Consider the following 20,167-nt stretch of genomic DNA (forward strand, 5'->3'; position numbering starts at 1 on the left):
GGATTTATTAAAATATCAAAAATGCTGACGGCTATCAATGTACAGTTTTCCAATTTAAAAAGAAGAGGCAAAAGAAATTACTTCCATGTAGAGATGGGGAACTTAGTCAGAGGAAACTTAGCATATTTACTTAAAGCTGTACAGGAATCCCAAGGACAGACTTGCATGTTTTTGAACAGGTTTGTTCAGTCCGTTTCCCGCCTCCCAGCTGAGCAGAGCAGAGCAGAGCAAAGGAAGCTGCTCCAGCTGGTCCAGGGACTACAGAAGCAAGCAAGCTCCCAGAGAGTGAGCAACCAGAGCGAGCGAACAGGGGAGCAAACAGGAGTTGGCCAGGGGAGGTGCAGTGGTAGAAGAGACAAAGGAGACCAGCAAAGAGGTAAGTGGGCTGCAGGAAACCCAGGGGGCTGTCCTTTATCCTTCTGAGTGGCTGTGAGCTCACCAGGTGCTCCTAGAGCTCCAACTGAATTGGGTGTGTATGGCCTGAGTACTCCCAGCAGCTGTGTGGGCAGGAAGCTTCAGTCTGTTTCCTGCCTCCCAGCTGAGCAGAGCAGAAGAGAGGAAGCTGCTCCAGCTGGTCCAGGGACTACAGAAGCAAGCAAGCTCCCAGAGAGCGAGCAACCAGAGCGAGCGGACAGGGGGAGAAAACAGGAGTTGGCCAGGGGAGTTCAGCAGGGGAGGTCAAGGGGGAGGCCCTAACATTTTTTTAAAATGATTTTTCTTGTAGCACACACTTCCACACCAGTGGGACTCTACTTTTAACCTCTAGTGAGTAGAGGACCAGGCACAGGCTAGTCTAGAACAATCAGAAAGCTAGACACAAAAAGGGAAAAGAGGCTATGGAAGGACAAGACTCTCCAGTGGTGGTGACCTGCAAGGTGTGTGCAATGTTTGTTTTCTTGCCTGAGAACAACATGGCCTACATCTGCAACAAATGCAAGTTGATCACGCTGCTGGAAGAAAAAGTAAGAGGACTGGAGTGGCGACTGTTGACCCCCCGGGGAATAAGAGAACACAAAGAATTCTTGGACAGAATGGTGGAACTACAGCAGCAAAGTGAAGACTAGAAGCTTGAAGAGCAACAGCAAGCTGAGGCAGAAGTGGGAAATGCTGAGGTGAGGAAAAATGCAGTAGAGGATACTCCTCGGAAAAGAGTGACAGTTAGGAGAAGAAGAACTAGACGCCACTCTGCACCAGTGGAAGCAGTGGAGCTGTGGAACCGATTCCAGGTACTTGAGGATGAGACTGGAGGACAGTCTGCAGAGGAAGAATTACAGGGGAACCTGCATGAGAGTGAGCAAGAGGATGAAAGTCAGTCAAGCAGAGGCGATGAAACCCAGGCCTACAACAACAAGAAGAGAAGAGTAGTAGTAGTGGGAGACTCCTTGCTGCGTGGGATAGACCAAGTATGTCACGACCCGTGGACTCGCCAGGTATGTTGTCTCCTGGGAGGACGGATTAGAGACGTGACTGAAAAGTTGCCTGCACTCATAAAGCCCACTGACAGGTATCCCTTTCTTCTCATCCATGTGGGAACAAATGAAACCGCCAAGCGGAGCTATGAAGAAATCACATCAGACTTTGAAGCTCTGGGAAGGAAACTCAAGAACTTTGGAGCCCAGATAGTTTTCTCATCCATCCTTCCAGTACTTAGAAGAGGGATAGAAAGGGAAAGAAAAATAATCCGAGTGAATGACTGACTATGAAGGTGGTGCCGACGAGAGAGATTTGGATTCTGGGACCACGGGCTATACTTCCTGGAAGATGGACTGTTGGCAAGGGATGGGTTGCACCTCACAAAGGCTGGGAAGAATGTGTTTGGCCACAGCATGAAGAACTTCATCAGGAGGGCTTTAAACTGAATGCTATGGGGAAGGGAGACGTAAAGTTGGGGGTAACAATGGACGAAGGCTCACGCACCCCAACGGAGAGAATAGAGCCCAATAATAATCTTCGCAAACATGTAGGAAGAAAGCCAGACCATGAAGCATATGGTCTTCGATGTCTATATACTAATGCCCAGAGTATGGGAAACAAACAGAACGAACTTGAACTCTTAATACAAGAGGGAAATTATGACTTGATAGGTATAACTGAGACTTGGTGGGATGACTCTCATGACTGGAATACAGCAATTGAAGGATATAACTTGTTCAAAAAGAACAGAAGGAACAGAAAGGGAGGTGGGGATGCACTATATATTAAAAATACATACTACATCTCTGCACAGAAATACAGGAGGATGAGCTTGGTAGCCCCATCGAGGGCATCTGGGTTAAAAAAAAAATGCAGCAAAGAATAAAAGGAACCTGGTGGTAGGAGTCTACTATCGGCCACCCAATCAAGGAGAAGTCGAGGATGAAACTTTTGAAAAGCAAACAGCCAATGTTTCAAGGAAGCATGATGTAGTAGCAATGGGGGACTTCAATTTCCCTGATATTTGTTGGGAGACAAATTCTGCAAAACATGGCCCCTCCAGGAAAGTCCTGACTTGTGTGGCGGATAACTTCCTCCTACAGAAAGTAGAGGAAGGAACTAGAGGATCGGCTATCCTTGACTTGATTCTAACCAACAGAGATGACTTAGTGGATAAAGTAGCAGTTACAGGAACTCTGGGGGAAAGTGACCATGTTATACTTCAGTTCTTGGTTCTAAGGGAAACAAAAGCTGAGTGTAGTCAAACGCGTACCCTGGATTTTAGGAAAGGAGATTTTAATAAACTCAGAACAATGATAAGTAAAGTCCCATGGCAAGCGACTTTAACGAGAAAAGGAGTCCAAGATGGGTGGGAGCTTTTAAAAAAGGAAATTCCTGAGGCACAATTACAAACAATTCCAACAAGAAGAAAAGGTGGAAGACAACCGAAGAAGTCAATGTGGCTTCACAAAAAGCTTAGAGATGACCTGAAAACAAAAAAGGACACATATAGGAAGTGGAAGGAAGGCCAAGCTACAATGGAAGAGTACAGGCAGGTAGCACAGAATTGCAGCAAGGGTGTCAGGAAGGCTATAGCTGAGAACGAGCTGAAATTAGCGAGGGATGCTAAAAGCAACAAAAAGGCTTTCTTCAGATACGTGCATAGTAAAAGACAGAGGAAAGAAATGGTGGTTCAACTATTAAATGAGGATGGCAAAATGGCAACAGACGACAAAGAAAAGGCAGAAGTACTCAATTCCTACTTTAGCTCCGACTTCTCCCCAAAGAGGGTCTATGACACCGTCCCCGTCCCCCCCTGGGAAATGCGAAGTACAGGCTGAAGGGGCAGGATTGCAGCTTGAGATTGACAGGCATATGGTCAAGGAACACCGAATTACTTTGAATGAGTTCAAATCTCCAGGGACAGATGAACTGCATCCTACAGTAATAAAGGAACTGGCAGAAGAACTTTCAGAACCACTGTCTATTATCTTTGAGAAATCATGGAGGATGGGTGAAGTGCCAGATGACTAGAGGAGGGCTAATGTTGTCCGTATCTTCAAAAAGGGTAAAAAAGGAGGAACTTGGGAACTACAGACCAGTCAGTCTGACATCAATCCCTGGGAAAATTCTGGAGCAGATTATAAAGGAATCCATCTGGAAGCACCTTGAAAACAATGCAGTGATTATGCAAAGCCAACATCAATTTGTCAAGAAAAAATCCTGCCAGATGAATCTGATCTCATTTTTTGATCAAGGCACCTCCCTTGTGGACTGTGGGAATGCTGTAGACATCATATTATCTCGACTTCAGCAAAGCTCTCGACAAAGTGCCCCATGATATCCTGATGAGCAAACTAGCTGGATCCACAGTTGGCTACAGAATCAGACTCAAAGAGTGCTTATCAATGGGAACTTCTCAAACTGGGCAGAGGTAATGAGCGGGGTGCCACAGGGCTCAGGCCTGGGCCCAGTGCTCTTCAACATTTTTATTAACGACTTGGTGGAGGAGGTGCAGGGAATGCTGATCAAATTTGCAGATGACACAAAATTGGGCGGGATAGCTAATACTTTGGAAGACAGAAACAAAATTCAAAGTGATCTTGATAGACTGCAGCGCTGGGCAGGAAACAACAGAATGAAATTTAACAGGGATAAATGCCAAGTTCTGCACCTAGGAAAAAGAAACCAAATGCACAGTTACAAGATGGGGGATACGTGGCTCAACCACACTACAAGCGAGAAGGATCTTGGAACTGTTGTCGATCACAAGCTGAATATGAGCCAACAATGTGATGTGGCTGCAAAAAAGGCAAATTCTATTTTGGGCTGCATTAATAGAAGCATCGCTTCCAAATCCCGGGAAGTACTAGTTCCCCTCTACTCAGCACTGGTTAGGCCTCATCTGGCGTACTGTGTCCAGTTCTGGGCACCACATTTTAAGAAGGATGCAGACAAACTGGAGAGGGTTCAGAGGAGGGCAACAAAGATGATCAGGGGACTGGAAACAAAGCCCTATGAAGAGAGACTGGAAGAACTGCACATGTTTATCCTTGAGAAGAGACTGATGGGAGATATGATACACAGAGAGGAAGGCAGGATCTCTTCTTAATCATCCCAGAGTGCAGGACATGGAATAATGGGCTCAAGTTACAGAAGCCAGATTCTGACTGAACGTCAGGAAAAACTTCCTGACTGTTAGAGCAATATGACAATGGAACCAATTCCCTAGGGAGGTGGTGGGCTCTCCTACACTGGAGGCATTCAAGACAAGGCTGGACAGCCATCTGTCAGGGATGCTCTGACTTGGATTCCTGCATTGAGCAGGGGGTTGGACCCAATGGCCTTGTAGGCCCCTTCCAACCCTACTATTCTATGATTCTAGGTTGGTTTATGATTAAGGGGTAGTCCTGGAGCACGATGGATCTAAGCTTCTTGGAAGTTTTGCCTAAGGGCAGCTCTGCATGTGTATTTTTGGACTCCTTTTTCCTCTGTTTGTTGCTCCCTATCACAGAGAGATGTTCATGCTTATATCATATTACTGATGTGATTCTACATAATGTACCAGTGAAGAGCAAGTCCCACAGCCATTTTTCACTGGCACTGTAAATTAAAAAGTAAAATAAGTGGTAGCCAACTTTGCATGTATACCTTTTGGTGTGTTGGGTTTGTATCCAAGGTTAGTGTCCTACTTAGAGTACGTCCACTGAAATGAATGGGAGTTGTTAAACTAACACTGGATACAACCCTCAAATAACCCATAGCTTGTTTTAGGGTTATTTGAGTGTTGTCTACCTCCTCAAACAACACACAATGCTGGGTTTGCACAACATGGCAAGCCGGGCCACACAGCACGACACAACAGGCCCTGTGGCTAAATTAAGCCACGGTGGGCTGTTGTGTTGTATGAACCAGGTCATATCTGAAGTATACAAATGTCCACCTTTTCTAGCATCACCAAACATAAACTGTAGAACTGATAACCCAGTTCTTAAGACATCACTTCCTTATCCTGCATTCCATTCCATTCTCTAAAATAAGCTAAAAGCACAAGTCTGTGACACACAGTGAGGTATTCAGCAGCTTCTCCCTAACTGTGGAAGTCTCTTCCCTGTGGACACTAGCTAGTAAGAATCTTTCCACAACTCTGTAAGGTATTTCTTTTTTGGCTGCTGCTGCATGTGTGGGTGTGTTAAGCCATTATAGTACGGCTGTGGCAAGCCACGTATGTTTTTGGATGTTTTAATTCACGGTTTTACACAATATTCTATATTTACTTTTAAAATCTATTATGAGCTGTGTGAGTCTTTGTTGTGGGGTAAGCCAAAAATTCTCAACAAAACATACACGAAAAGGGGAGATATGGGGCAGTATCCAACAAGGTGCTATGTCCCTGCCAACTCCATTCTGCAAACAAGACCCACCCCTTGCACAATGGAAATTTAGTGCTTCCAGGAGCTGGAAACAAACAGAAATGCTCGTTTCTGGAAAATGGAAGGACAGTGGACCTCACATACAGGACCTGTCCCTAGAGGAAGCATTAAATCTCAGTTGTGCAAGCAGTGGGTCCAGCACGTGCAATGGTACCAGCATGAATGGCTGCTTGCATAATTTTATTTATTTATTCTATTTAAAACATTTGTATACCATTCTACATCCAGACAGATTCCAGAATGGTGAACAATAAAAATACAAAATAGGGTAAAAGACTAAAACACCATGTTAAAATAATTACTATTTTTTAAAAAGAATCAATGAAATTGGTGGCGGGGGACGGGCCTTGCACAACGGAATCAGTGGGAAGGGCCTTGTTTGATACTACCTAGTTGGTGGCTTTTTCTTCTATTCATTTCCATTGTTTGTACCTTTACACAAAATAGTGTTTATTGGTAGGTTTCTGATGCTGACCTCGTCCAAGCTGGCTGGAGAATGCTGGGAGTTATAGGGGTTTTTTTCTGTGTAAACATGCATAGAATTGGACCCTAAGGTATTTGATAGCTTCAGAGAACAATGAACAATGAAAAGGAAGCTAGATATGAAACTGAAAGTTAATATGACACAAAAGCAATAGGGAATAGGAAAAATTAAAGTAGTAATAGAAAGCAGAATCAGGAGAAGATAGGAAGATTTTTAACAATGAGAAGGAATTATTGACAGCAAGATTTCTTTTTTGTGAGGACACTACAAGCCTTGAGGTCATGCTGAGCTTTGTGCAAATACAATAAAATTATTTTTTTTCTGTAGGAAAATAAAGCATATCTTGGATCAGGAGTGTTGCCTGCTATCTTGATTGTGTTCTGATAAGGGGAATTATTTAGGAAGCACAAAAATACATCCACCCATATTTTTCAACCTGAGTACTTAGAAAGATGACTCTAATCCTTTGGGTGTACTTTTTGTACAGGTTAAGATATGTAAAATGCAAAGCAATCTTATGTTAAGCATGGCCAAGGCATCACTGGTTGGTGGATGATATCCATGCTTTATGATGTCACTGCTGTCATAGAAACCATGTGTGCACACAAATGAAAATGCCACCAGCCAGTACAAGAGCATGGAAAGCTGAGAGAGGAGGCAACATCTTGAGTGGGGCAGGGTCAGCAAAAACAGAGAGAAGAACGCTCCACGGCCTGGGGTACAATTCTGCTTGGGTACACCTAGTATGGCTCAGGAGATTGACTGGCTACAGAGTCAGGCAGGCCTTTGCAAAGTAGACCTCTATAGCCCCAACGGACAGAGCAATCAAGATCGTAAAGTGATCTGTTTTGTTGATGTCTCCAGCCTTAATATAAAGAACAAAGATAAACACAGGAGATCTGGTGCCGCTGACCCTTCCCTTGACTTACGTAATCTTGAAGAAAAGGAAGTCATTGTAATAAAGGACAACGAGAGCAATAACCAAACCAATACTGAGGGAGCAGTCTGCCTTTTCAAGCAAGGTTCCTCTGAAGAAGTCAACGTTGTGAGCTGGCTCAGCAACGACCTTCAGAAATACGCAGTTGGATTCCAGCATGCACTAACCCCCTCAGGCCCTTGTAAATCAGCTTACGAATCGCCTGCATTTGACAGGATGTCCCAAAGCAGTGACACATCCTTCAGGGGCTCTGGTAGCCAGAGAGGAGATGATCTTTCTTATTATGTCAATAAGCTCTGCTCCTTAGTGGTTCAAATGGCACATAAAGAAATGAAGGATAAATTTGAAAGCAGTGGTAGGTGCATTCGGCAGTCAATTAATCCCCGTGGATCTAACAGCAAGATTGGTGATGACTATGGCAAGCTATCTCCCAAATCATCTCATGATGACCCAAGAAAAGCTTCACTCTTTTATGGAGAGATGTCCAATCAGTCTAATCAGAACGGCTACAGGCAGGGAGCCGACAGACAAATGCTAGAAAGGAAACAGTCAGGACAGGATGATGGTTCTGTAAGCAAAGGACTAATGGTGTATGCAAACCAGGTCGCTTCAGATATGATGTTCTCATTCATGAAGACTATGAAAGTCCAAAAGGGAAAGCATCCTCCACCAGCTTGTGTCGTATTAAAGAAGGTACTGCTCAAACATACCAGAGATGTCATCTCTGACTTAATTGACTCCACCATGAAAAATCTGCATAATGTCACAGGAGTGCTCATGACAGACTCAGACTTCGTTAACACAGTAAAGAAGAACCTTTTCAATGCAGGAACTCAGAAGTCAACTGAAATTCTGGAAGCAATGGTGAAACGCTTATTCAAAGCATTGGCAGGTGATGATAGAAGATCTCAAAGCCTAGCATTCACAGCATTGAAAACAGGTGCTCACTCAGACTCCAGATCTCAGGGTCTGCAGTTTGCATCCCTTAAAAGTGAAATGCATGGCCATGGAGGGGGCAGAGGAAATGGACAAATGAGGCCCCTTCCATCTGGAAGCAAAGGCTCAGACAAGCACTGTTCAATGGATGTGTATGCTAAGGACCTTATTGTAACAGCATTAATGTTAATACAGCAACACCTGTTAGAAAAAAACAAGGATCAAGGACTCCGTGAGACAAACACAACATCATTTGGTTATGTCCATGACAGAGCTGGTGGTTCCAAATATGGTTCAAGACCTGGCGCAAGGCAAGATGCTCACCTTGAATCACAAAAAGGTGATATCTCAAGTATTCTCTTATCAATCATCCAGAAAGTACTAAGAGAAGCTGGTTTTGCAGATGACAGTTCCTGTGACAGGGGCTATAAGCAGCCTCCCATTGCTGAGAGCAGACCACAGAGGGCCTTATCAAAATCAAACGGGTGCCCTGATATGTATGACAACATGGAACAGATAAACAAACAATTTATTGACCAGCTGGTGGAATCTGTGATGAAGTTGTGCCTGTTGATGGCTAATGGCAGTGACTCTGATGGAAGATATAATGGGAGACCATTAGGGGGTGGAGGCTCTGAGGTGATTGTGAACAACCAGAATTGCAACAACAGTGCACAGAACAGAGAGCTGCAAGCCGTGCTCCAATGGTTAGTTGCTTCACAATTCAATGTGCCAAACCTGACATTCATGAATGAGCAAGATGGGAACTTGTCCAAGCTTCCTCAGCTGGCTGATAAAGCAGCCAAGAAGGGCTACAGCGTGGGAGACATTGTTCAGGAGGTAATGAGGTACTACGAGAAACAACAGATGGATGCCATGTCGGGACACATGCCTCGGTCTGGACTGGTCGATTGGCTGCTTGTTAACCTGTAAGAACCAACTCTCCCCTCTCATGTTACTCTCAGGTGCCCAGCCTAGGCGCCCAAACCATTCCTTACTGGCGCAACAGATACCATCACTGCAGCCCCATTGCAACCAACAATGCACTGAATTGAACTGGGGTAGCTGGGCAAGCTCATCAATAAAAAAGAATTAAAAAAAGTGAGAGGGGAAGACAGGCTGTTTATTGATTACTTCAAACAAAGTTTTACAAATAAGCAGGTCCCAATTAGCTACATTATATATATTGCAAGGAGTCCAGACTGAATAGGAGTCCAGAATACTGCACTAAAATAAAATAAAATGGCAGTGCGTGGTTACCACATTCAGATTTCTACCACTCCTGTAGGCTGAGAATGAAAACTAGTGATAAAAGCAGAGAAAGATGGTGAATAAAAGAGTGGGGTGATTCCACCAATAAAGTTTTCAAAACAGTCCATATTTATAGCCACTCTTGTTGAGAAAGTATCAGTTATGGCCACAGTCCAGCTAGTTATAAATCATGTTGTGTTAAAATTTTAAATTTTTATATCCACTTCGGCTTTGTGAGTGTTTTAAAAGTTTCATGTTCTACACTCATCTACCTATAGATAGAAAACATTCTGTCCCCACAATGAGAGTCTTTTGGATCCAGGAGGAAAAAACCTTAGGACAATGTATTTACCATTCTCCACTTCTCTCCCTAGTCAAGTTAATTTTAAAAGATCCTCCTTTTCAAGAAATAACCCAACTGCCCCCTTTGTGCTGCTGCCTACAACTTTCTCAGGGCAGTAGGGTAATGTAATTAACAACCTGTTAAGCAAGCAGTTAACTCTGACACTTAAGGGAGATTCCCTCTACTTCTCCTTACACCGATCCATCCAGGCTGGCTTCAATCAGAGACAGAAATGTTTATTTAATACTGCTGAGCTGAAATCATTTACTGGTAGATCTTGCTCACCCATTAAGGATCTCACAAATTAATATATCTAAAATCAGGAAGGTTTTTTTAAAAATGCATACAAATTGATGACAAGGGGTAAGAGTAGGAGGGATGAACTGGAGGTTGTCCTCTTGAGCATCATGGGATATAACTTGCTTCCACAAGTCATCTGTATTGATCCAGTTGCATTGGTGCATTTTAGTTTCTCTTGCCCTTTCTGGTATATTAAATTTGGTTTCACGAATGGCTATTTTGTTTGTTAGTATACAGGGTTAGAGCCTAAATGCAAGCACTACAGTGGTTTAAACAAGGACTAGACATTTTGGATGTGGTTAACACTGTCAGGGCCATAGTCTGAACAAGATAATGTTGGTATTCCTTCTAACCTCCAAAGGATTTTGTATTCAGGCTCCAATAAAACTGGACCTGTGTCGTAATCATTTCTACACAAGGAACGAAGATGAATCAGTTGCAAGGTTTGGAAGCTTGGTAACATTAAAGAGAATTGTTTCTTTTTCTGTAACATAAGCTTCACCCAGTCTGGCAAGGTAGATCTCTGTAAGAATATGTCACAATATGCTGCAGAAAATAAAAAAGTCTCTAGCACTAGATTATGGAAAGGAGACTTGGAAAAATAAGGAAGATGGAAACTGCACTACAACATTTTTGGAGATTTTCATAATTTAAGAAAAAGCATCTTCAGGAGAGACTGTATTTAATAACTTTAAAAGAAAATGCAGATTTTACAGTTCTAAAATATAATCCTACATGTTTATGCTTTATCCTTTAGGACAGGGATGCAGAACTTATTTCAGGCCAAGGACCGAATTCTATTTTGGAGAAGCTCTCAGGGGCTTCTCCAGTGATTCGTGGAGCTGAGGGCAAAAGGGGAGGGACTAAAAATACCAGCATGTTTTAGCTTAAAGCTCATACTGCCAATAACTTAATTTTAGGAGAGGCATTTCAACCTTTTAGATCAGGGAAAACTGCCCAGACCAAAAAAAAAGCCCAGACCAAATGGCTGGTGCCCAGAGAAAAGGGGTTGGGGCATGGAAAGGGGGTATGGCTTTCTGGAGAACCCTGGAGAGCAGGGTTGGGCCCCCCAAGGGCCAGATTTGGACCATGGGCCTGAGATTCTGCAACCCTGCTTTAGGACAAGGAGTGAGTGTAACATACAAATATTTCTCCCCTCCCTTTCATATTGCCATTCACTAAGAATATGGGCTTTTCTGGTTCAGAGGTCTCTGTACAAGATATAGGCCCCATTTGGACATCACAACAACCCAGGGATTTTTCAAACCCTGAGTTTTGGGGAATGAGCAAGCATGCTAGTGCATTCTAGATGGCTCCTGCTGAAGAGTGGGGTGGCTAAACAACCCAGGGAGGCTCCATCCTTGGATTGTTTAGCATGATGTGCAAACCAGGAACTCTGGCTTATCAGGGGAAAGACAAACCAGAGTTCTGTTGCCTTTCCCCCAACAAGCCAGAATTCCTGGTTCGCATATCGCACTAAACCTAGAGATAGACCACTGCAGTGACAGCAATTGGACAGTGTGCACCAACATGTTCACTCATTCCCAACAACCCAGGATTTAAAAAAACCCTGGGTTGTTGTGCCGTCTGAACTAAGCCATAGCTAGCACCAGTGGTTGATGGTTTGGGCAACTGCCAGAACTCAGACACATTAAGGAACCCATAGACAATAGCAGCCCCAAATTGGCTCTCACTTTGCACATTGCCTTTCACCCCACCAGCCCCACACCAACTAGTGGGTGATGCACTGTACATAATTTTTCATGTAGTTTGACCCCTCCATGCATCTCTCTCTGTGTACTTTGCTGAAAACCTGAACCTAGCTCTGCTATAAGAGAGTACCCTACCAAGAAGGAAGTTCTTTTACACAAACCATTAAAGCGAGGAGCAATTTCATGCTGCTACATATGTGATGGAAGCAAACAACATGAAGTGAAGAGCAAGAACATTTAGTGGTAAGGAACTGGAGATATTATGTTTGACACTACAATGCAAGACAGAATAGCAACACATGAGAGGGGAGCCAAAACAATAATCTTGTGCAAAAATGATGTTATCACTAGAAGAGTCCTGTCAGCATTTTCAACATTGGTTGCTACAAGTGTTGTCAGTTTCCTCCCTTAGCTAACTTGTTGCTTCAGGTTCATGTAAAAAAAAACATGATTTCAATATATACATTCATTAAAAAACACACACACCTCTCTCTCTCTAACGCACACACATGCATGCACGCCACACATCTGTCTCTATTCACTGAAAGCTTGCTAAAAGAAAAAGGTTTCACAATGCTTTTGCAAAATGCACCATCTTGGACTCTGGCAGACCTCCTCAAAGCAAACTTCAATGGACACAGACAATCACAGAAGAGAAGGTGGCCTAAAAGGTTTCAGTTTTCGAGTGATGGGGCAAGCCTCACTGCTGAAAGGACACAGAATGTTTGGATGTTGCATAATGTTTCAAGTAGAGTCTGGATCTTGAGTCAGGCAGTGTGTTCTTCCCTCACCAGTGGAAATTTGGATACTGCCCCTGGTGCCTCCAAAAAAGAGCGAGATATCCCTAGAGTGAGTCACTTCTGGTGGGCATGCCCCAATCCACAGATTCTTGTATGCAGCAGCAGGCTGTAAAAGCATGTAACTGCATGCCACTAACATCATGCAAGGGCTGTACTGAATTGACAAAAAAACATTTCTCAGCAGTTTCATCCACCCTGAAATCAGCTATTTTGCCTATATTTCAGGGTGAAGGCAAATTATTTTGAGGGAAAGAGAATCAAAGCAACTATTTGTTTTCCCCAGAAAGTCCTGTTCTGAGGTGCTTTTTGAACTTAGGGCAATTCAAATGGCTATCTCCTTTGCACTGCCAGCCTGCTCATTTGTATCATCATCACTTAAGGAACACCTGTAACCATGGGTGTGCCAGATCAGATGTTACTTTGCCACACACATGCATCCATGGAGCCACTCCATTTGGAGAATTTTCCAGTGCCTGAACCAACCCTTTGAGTAATCCACTTGCAAAAAAACAATGGGCAGAATTCTTGCTGAGCAAGATTCACAGAATAATTTGCATGGACTAATTCTTCTTGCAATGCAGCTCTAAATAACTTAAACTAAAGACTGAGAATGAACATGCTAACATGAGCTGCAACCCAGGAGGAAAATACTGTTATATATGCATCAAATTCGACCCTGGCCGGCCATCTTGACAAGTTTCCAAATTCATCAGACAGGTGTGCAACAGGGAAGTTAAACTCTCTACCGTTTGGCCTACATCTACACATAAGGAGTTTCAATGCCGTTACTATGATTTGAGTTCAAAGCTTGTCTTTTTTTCTTTCAGCATTTAAGTCACCCATGCATTGTATCAGGACTTTAGGAATATGACTCAATAGGGAAGTAAGTACTTATTAGGAACACAAAGTCTGAACGGTTCATTAACGTATGGATTCATCTTTTCCTGGGTTGATATGAGACTTATTATCTTCTACTAATTGCATACTCACAACTCCATCTTCTGGGTTAATGGGCCAGTCTCTTCTCAGGCCTTTGGGATTTAGCTACAGTGTGATTCTAGTCATTTATCTAGTCTTGTTTGACTTGATGAATATTCACAACTATACCATAATCACAGTTCTATGAACAATACTTCTTTAATGTGCCTTGTGTATTCTAATTAATTAATTCATTTTTCTAGGGTGTTTAATTTTGTTCTGTGTTATTAACCAAATTTAGCATTGAAAAGTATTGGTGCTAATCTCTGCTATATGAAATTGGAGAAGGGCAGCACACAGTAGTAATGCACCTCGTATGTTTTTGTTTTACAATCTCATGATTTGTATTATTTTTTATTTTTAAAATATTCCATTAGACATTATGAGAGAGTGAACATGCACATGTGAGATTATTTTAAAAATAAAAACAGATTCAGATTCAATACATATAAATAACACTATATACAATTTTCTATGAATAAGTTAAATAAATAGAAATTCTACACAGACATTACATCCTAACTTAACTTATACTGTTATACTGTTTGATCATTCCTAACAATACATATGGATCTGCAGTATTTTGGAACTTATTGTTCCAGTAAGATATAAACACACATCACTTTTCTATGAATTTATTCTCCTGCTTTCTCCCTTTCCTGACTTCTACCAAATTTGTCAATTTAAAGCACAACCCTATGCATCCTACCTTTTCCTCCAAGGATCCCAAGGTAGCATACATGATCTTCCTCCTCTCCATTTTACTCTCACAACAACCCTGTGAGGTTGCTTATGCTGAGAGTAAGTGACTGGCCCAAAGCCACCCAGTGAGCTTCAAGGCTGAGTGAGGACTTGAACCCACCTCTCCCTAGTCCCAGTTCAACACTCTAACCACTACACTACACTGGCTCTCTTTAAAGGCTAAGAGAAGGATACTGACAGCTAGGCAGGAGTAGTAGTGATCAGCAGGGGCTTTGCTAGGTACTTAAAAGATCCAAGGCAGAGGGCCATGACACAATATATACATGCAAATTTAGCATTACTAGAATTTATTTACATTTCACAAATGTACGGAAAAGTAGCAGTGAAATAAAGAGTGCCTTTGATCGTATGCAGAATGCTTTTCTCTCACCAATATGCTATTACAGCCTCCCCCTCCCCACACACTTAACAGTGATGAAATATATCTCATACAGATTAAAGTCTCAGCATTCCCTTTTCAGAGATTAAGCACTAACTACACCTGTTGCATGAAAGATCACATATTTTGTTTCCATCCACACAACAATCCCTCCTCATTTTTCCATCCTCCAGCAACTCTTCATAAAACATGTTTTGGTTTTGCAAGTTTCCTCCTACCACCTTCTTGTTACGTGCAAGCTCTCATTGTCTCCCCCATAACTTCATTTGTGCCAAGACTTCACCAAGATTCAGGCAAGGAGTCTATTTTCAATTATAGGGCTAAGTTATGGATAAAGTACTTCTGAGCATGTACCAAGTTCCAGTGAAGCTAGAGTCCATACAAAAAGAATAACACCACAAACAGCAAAGCATGCATATTATTGGACTGAAAGAGTAGCCAAATCAGTGGAGTAGAATGGGATGGGATGTGCAGTTTATTAAGCCTGTAGCATCATGCTCACAACTCAGGACTTATTTATGAGTAAATGTGTAGAGGATCAGCCTGCAAACCTCCCCGCAAAAGTAACTTGGGCATGAATCCTATGTACAAATTCCTGGTAGTAAGCGCCATTGAACATAATGAGGCTTACTTCTGAGTAGACATACATAGGATTGTATAAGTATGCAGTATTTATCCCCCACCCCCAATTTAGCTCCTATTTTTATTGAAGTTTGTCATTCCATTGCTGGATAATGGTAACTGACAAATAGGCCCCGATTCCTTCCTCTGCAACCATGTGAACTCACTTTTCTCAAAAAGTTGGGTGAGGAGGAGAGAAAAAAATTTCTTCTTGACTGTTTGTATAAAGTCAAATAGAGTTCAGGGCTTCTCTTACCCACTGCCCTCCCCTCTTGAGAATTCTCCAAGACTTATTCTGGATGGAATAAAGGAAACGGCAGAGCCCCATCTACACAGGAAATTTACTCTAGCTCTACTGGGTCCCCAAGATGATCGTGGCACATGACACATGCCCCTCTCTGTAGCAAGCATGGTTTTTCATGCTGTAAAGCCCTTTTTGTAAACTGGTTTTTTTTCTGACTAATTTTCCTGTCGCAGCAGCTTCAGCATCATTTGGGAGCCTGTGTGACCTGAACTGTCTTCTATGCAGGCTGGGGGGACCAGGGCTGATTGGCAGAAGGGAAAGTGGTGTCATGAAAGAGTGGGGAGGAGTGGCCAAAACATGTCTACTTGGAAGTAATTCATTCCCCTCAATTGCACTTTACCGCGTATGAATGGAGAGAGGGGTCAGGAGAATCCCTTTGCCCGCTCTTTTTGAAAAGTCCGGACCACTGAATGTGCGCAAAAGTTTAATGAGTTTAGAAGGTGCCCGGAAAGGGTGCACTTAAGGGGGGTTGTTGGCTAAACATGTCTACTCAGAAATAACTCATTCTTCTCCATTGCACTTTATTGAGCACGCAAGCTAGGAGCGGGGTGGGGGCAAGCCGGGTGTTTTAAACCACCGCTCTTGTGAAAGAGAGAAGGTATGGAGGACTGTAATGGTTTTAACAACTGGCTGCCCCCAAAGGAGCCTTCTTCCTGCCAAGAAAGGGTGGGCATAAGGGGGGGAAGTTGGCTAAACATGTCTACCCAGAAGTAACACATTTTCCTCCATTGTACTTTATTGAGCACATGAGTGAGGAGAGGGACAAGGAGCAAGCCTCTGCTCATTTGCTGCCCCTCATCTACGCAGTTGATGATGTTCAGTTCTACTCATGGGGCTCCGCCCACCCAGTCCCAAACTAATGTGGTTTCAGGTGCTGTTTGCCCATTGAAAGCAGATTTTTAAAATATGTATACACTGCTTTACCAGCTATGTTTGCCCCAGGAGGAGCAAACCCAATTTCACGATAATCCAGATTTAAACGGAATCGCCCCAGAAAGTGTCTCTGTGTAGATGGGCCCCAGAATAGGTGAGGGAAGAAGAGGAAAAGAATGGTGATTGGAAATGGAGTAGAGAAAGAATTTCCCCAAGCCAGGTAGTTCCTTTCAGACGGATAGGACTTCAGAGGAATTTGGGAGGGTTGTACATACCTCAATTAACTTTTTGAGGTGAGATGGGTCCAGGGCTTTTTCTTACTTTTTAAAAACTGTAACACTTATTATAAGGCCTGGTGCTAGAGCTATGAGGCATTTTTCATGTAGCCTCCCCAGCACTTTCTGGACCATGACATCACATAATCCTAGCCCTCCTTTTGGTATAATGCCTGGGAAAAATTAAAGGTGGAGGGGGAAAAAGAAATTTGTGGAGGCTAATTAAATCCTTTGTTGTGCTGAAGGCATTAAACTTCTGCAGAATCCAAAAGTTCCAGTTTGGGCTGTAAAATCAGATGCCCTCTGAAATACCAGCATTTCACAGGGAGCTCTACCTGCCCTTCTGCCTCCCTCTTCAAACTTTTATTGGAAGCAAGCTTCCAGCAGTGGGCATGTAAGAGTAAAAAGGCAGGGAGAGAGAGAGGAAAAATAAACAATCAGATTATGGAAGGAAAAGTGGCAGTGTCCCCTATAATTTAAAAGACTGTTACCTTAATTCTACATCCACTATTGGTCTGCTAAGCAATGCAGGAAGGTGGCTCCAATTTCAGTAGGCCTGTGAATCGATTCTGGGTTTCAACCAGAACCAGCCAGAACTCTACAGGAGCTTTCCAAGGTGCTGAATCTATTTTGGGGATAGGGTTTAGCACTTTGGATAGCTTCTTTAGAACTCTGGCTGGTTCTGACTGAAACCCAGAATGGATTTAAGGCCATACCAAAATCAGAGCAACTCCATTGCTGCTAAGGGAGTGAGTCCTAAGGTCTCCTAGTTGCTGCAAGGCTATTGAGCTCAGAGGAAGCGACAGCCTTCTATTAAGGCAGGTGTTGTCATCAGGGCAGCTCAAAAAGCACAACTCAGAAGATTCAGGGCAGATGCCGTGGTATGCCTCGCTCTCGCTATAACAGTGCCCATGGTGACCAGAAAGCAGAGCAGACTATAGGAGACCTCTGATCACATAATTAGTTCCACAGTTGCAACTTCAGCAAAGTATAAACCTCACATGCTGCATTGGTGCTATGGACCTAGCTGAGCCAGTGAGTTTGAACAAAATGGATATTATATACTCTACCCATTTTAAGTGATTAACTGTTTATGATAATGCCACCCAATTTACCCTACTGCTTGTAGTTATCACTTGAAACACAAAACATTTTCATGACAAAACCCCAATTGACAAGGGATAGGAATTCTTGCTTCCTGCCTGAGGTCATCATTAGTGTTATTAGCAACCTCTTTATGATAGAGGAGGCCATGAGAATTCAAAGATAAACTCATTTCATTCTGCATCTTAGTCTTGCTCTTTTTGTTAGGAAGGATGTATGGCTCAAGACTGCTCTGCTACTTCAACTGGCCAGAAGCTGGCCAGATGTTCAAATGTAGATGTAGCATGTGGGGAAAGGGTTGTAGCTCAGTGGTACATCAACATGCTTTGCATATACAAAGTTCCAAGTTCAATCCCTGGCATCTCTGGGTAGTGCTGGGAAAGACTCCTGTATGAAATCCTGGAACGCTGCTACCTAAAACAGTGAAAGCAGAATGTCACAAGCATTTTGCATAATCAGATTGTGCATTTGACTCCGTCTCTTCCTTTTACCAGATTCAGAGTTCTTTAGTTCCTACTTTATGGTCTATGAAAGAGTTTTCTTTTAAGGATGTTTATCTTAACCTTTTAATTATCAGAAGGGGGAAGGGGAAGGGCAAATGTTCTGTGACTCTGGTCCATCTGAGCTGCTAAAAGCTGCTCCTTTGTCTGATCGCTGGGGCCAGGCTGATATTCGCCTTGCTTTGTCTTGTCTCTAGTCCTATCCAGCAGCAGAGCCAGTTCCAGGTTTAGAGCAACCCAAGAGCAAAGACGTTTTCAATAAGCCCATCTCCTTCTCACTATTTCCACTGCCCATTTACTTTCCTCTCCTCCTAGGCCCATTTTAACATCCTCCCAGAGGAAGAGAGGACAAAGTGCTTGGAAATTACTGCCCCTTTCACTGCTTGCTCGCTCACTTGGTGGGGACAGGTGAACAGGTAGCAATAGGAAGGAAAATGAACATGAGCCCCCTACTGGGGCATGGGCCTCAGCAAGTGCCCAGTGATGCTGACCCAGTCCTGCCCATTAAACAGAGATCTAAGGTATAGGTAGGTAGAGGTATGTGTGTGTGTGTGCGCGCGCGTGTGAGAAAGAGAGAGATTGATTTAGTATTTGTAAACCGTTGCAAGCTGTCTTGAAAATCTTTTGATTGACAGGTGAGGTATAAATCTTCACAAATATATACAATACACATTCTCATAGAGGATCAGCTCTGAAAAAGGTAAATGTGAGCTGCTGGGCTTTTAAAAGTTTGTACAATGCTTAGTGGTTAAGACGCTGAACTGCAGACTGGAAGGTCGGCAGGACAGCAGTTCGAGACCCGAGTGCTGCGTGACGGAGTGAGCTCCCGTCTTCAGTCCCAGCTTCTGCCAACCTAGCAGTTCGAAAGCAAGAAATTGCAAGTAGATAAATAGGTACCGCTTCGGCGGGAAAGGTAACAGCGTTCCGTGCACCTCGGTGTTCAGTCATGCTGGCCACATGACCACGGAAGCATCTTCGGACAGCGCCGGCTCTTTGGCTTAGAAATGGAGATGAGCACCATACCCTAGAGTCGGACACGACTGGTTGGGGACACCTTTACCTTTTTTTTACAATGCTTTTGCTGAAAATAATGGATACTGCAACAGCAGTATTCAATAATTTAATGAGTACATAGTGACATAATGACAGAGATAATGAACAACCATCAGGAAGTAATAGTTTGAAACTACAGTAGTACACAATTTTAAAAAATGCTGAGAACTTCCTATTCAATGAACAAGTAGGTTACACACAGGAGTCTGTGGAAGATCCATCAATATAAGAATTAAGAGGAGAGGATCTGCTATTATCATTCATAAGGTTAATAATGTCACAATTTTTGCTATGCACAAAATTTTATTTTGCTTCTAAAGAATATTGCAATCACTATTTCCATTTTACAGATGGGAAAATGAGGTGGAGAGCTAGCGACTTGCCAAAGGCTATCATATTTTTAGGCTATTGGGCTTAATTGAAGATCTTCTGGCTCTAAACGTTGGTTCTTACTAACCTCCTGATATGGAACATAGAATCAAGCTCCATACTTCTGTAATCAAGCTTGCTCCTGCCCTCCCTTACCTCAATTGAGAATAGAGTATTGGAGGTGGTGATGACTACAAGACAGGCCTTCCAAGCACTTGGTCTCCATGCTGCTCTCATGTTCTCCACTGCTCTGGAAAGACTTGCTGTCTTTTCTTGCCCTCAGCAGAAAGCAAATAAAGGTAGCATTATCAGGTAGCAGTACCACCCTTCTGCTGGGGAT

The 20,167-nt window shown here is 43.0% G+C and overlaps 2 protein-coding genes across 7 annotated transcripts in view; one reads left to right on the forward strand and one right to left on the reverse strand.

The window, feature by feature from the left end:
- The window catches only part of PHC3 (polyhomeotic homolog 3), a 94,117-nt gene that overhangs the window by 35,022 nt on the left and 38,928 nt on the right, over window positions 1-20,167 (reverse strand). The gene's annotated exons all lie outside the window — the stretch shown is intronic.
- On the forward strand, window positions 6,658-10,123 carry LOC146351536 (A-kinase anchor protein 4-like). The gene has a single exon (XM_084841541.1). The coding sequence runs from the start codon at window positions 7,076-7,078 to the stop codon at window positions 9,134-9,136; it is 2,061 nt and encodes a 686-aa protein (XP_084697667.1). The 5' UTR covers window positions 6,658-7,075; the 3' UTR covers window positions 9,137-10,123.

Source organism: Heloderma suspectum, chromosome 3 (assembly GCF_057233095.1).
Source record: "Heloderma suspectum isolate Gila_16-S chromosome 3, 16-S_ref, whole genome shotgun sequence".
In the NCBI taxonomy this organism is placed as follows: Eukaryota; Metazoa; Chordata; class Lepidosauria; order Squamata; family Helodermatidae; genus Heloderma; species Heloderma suspectum.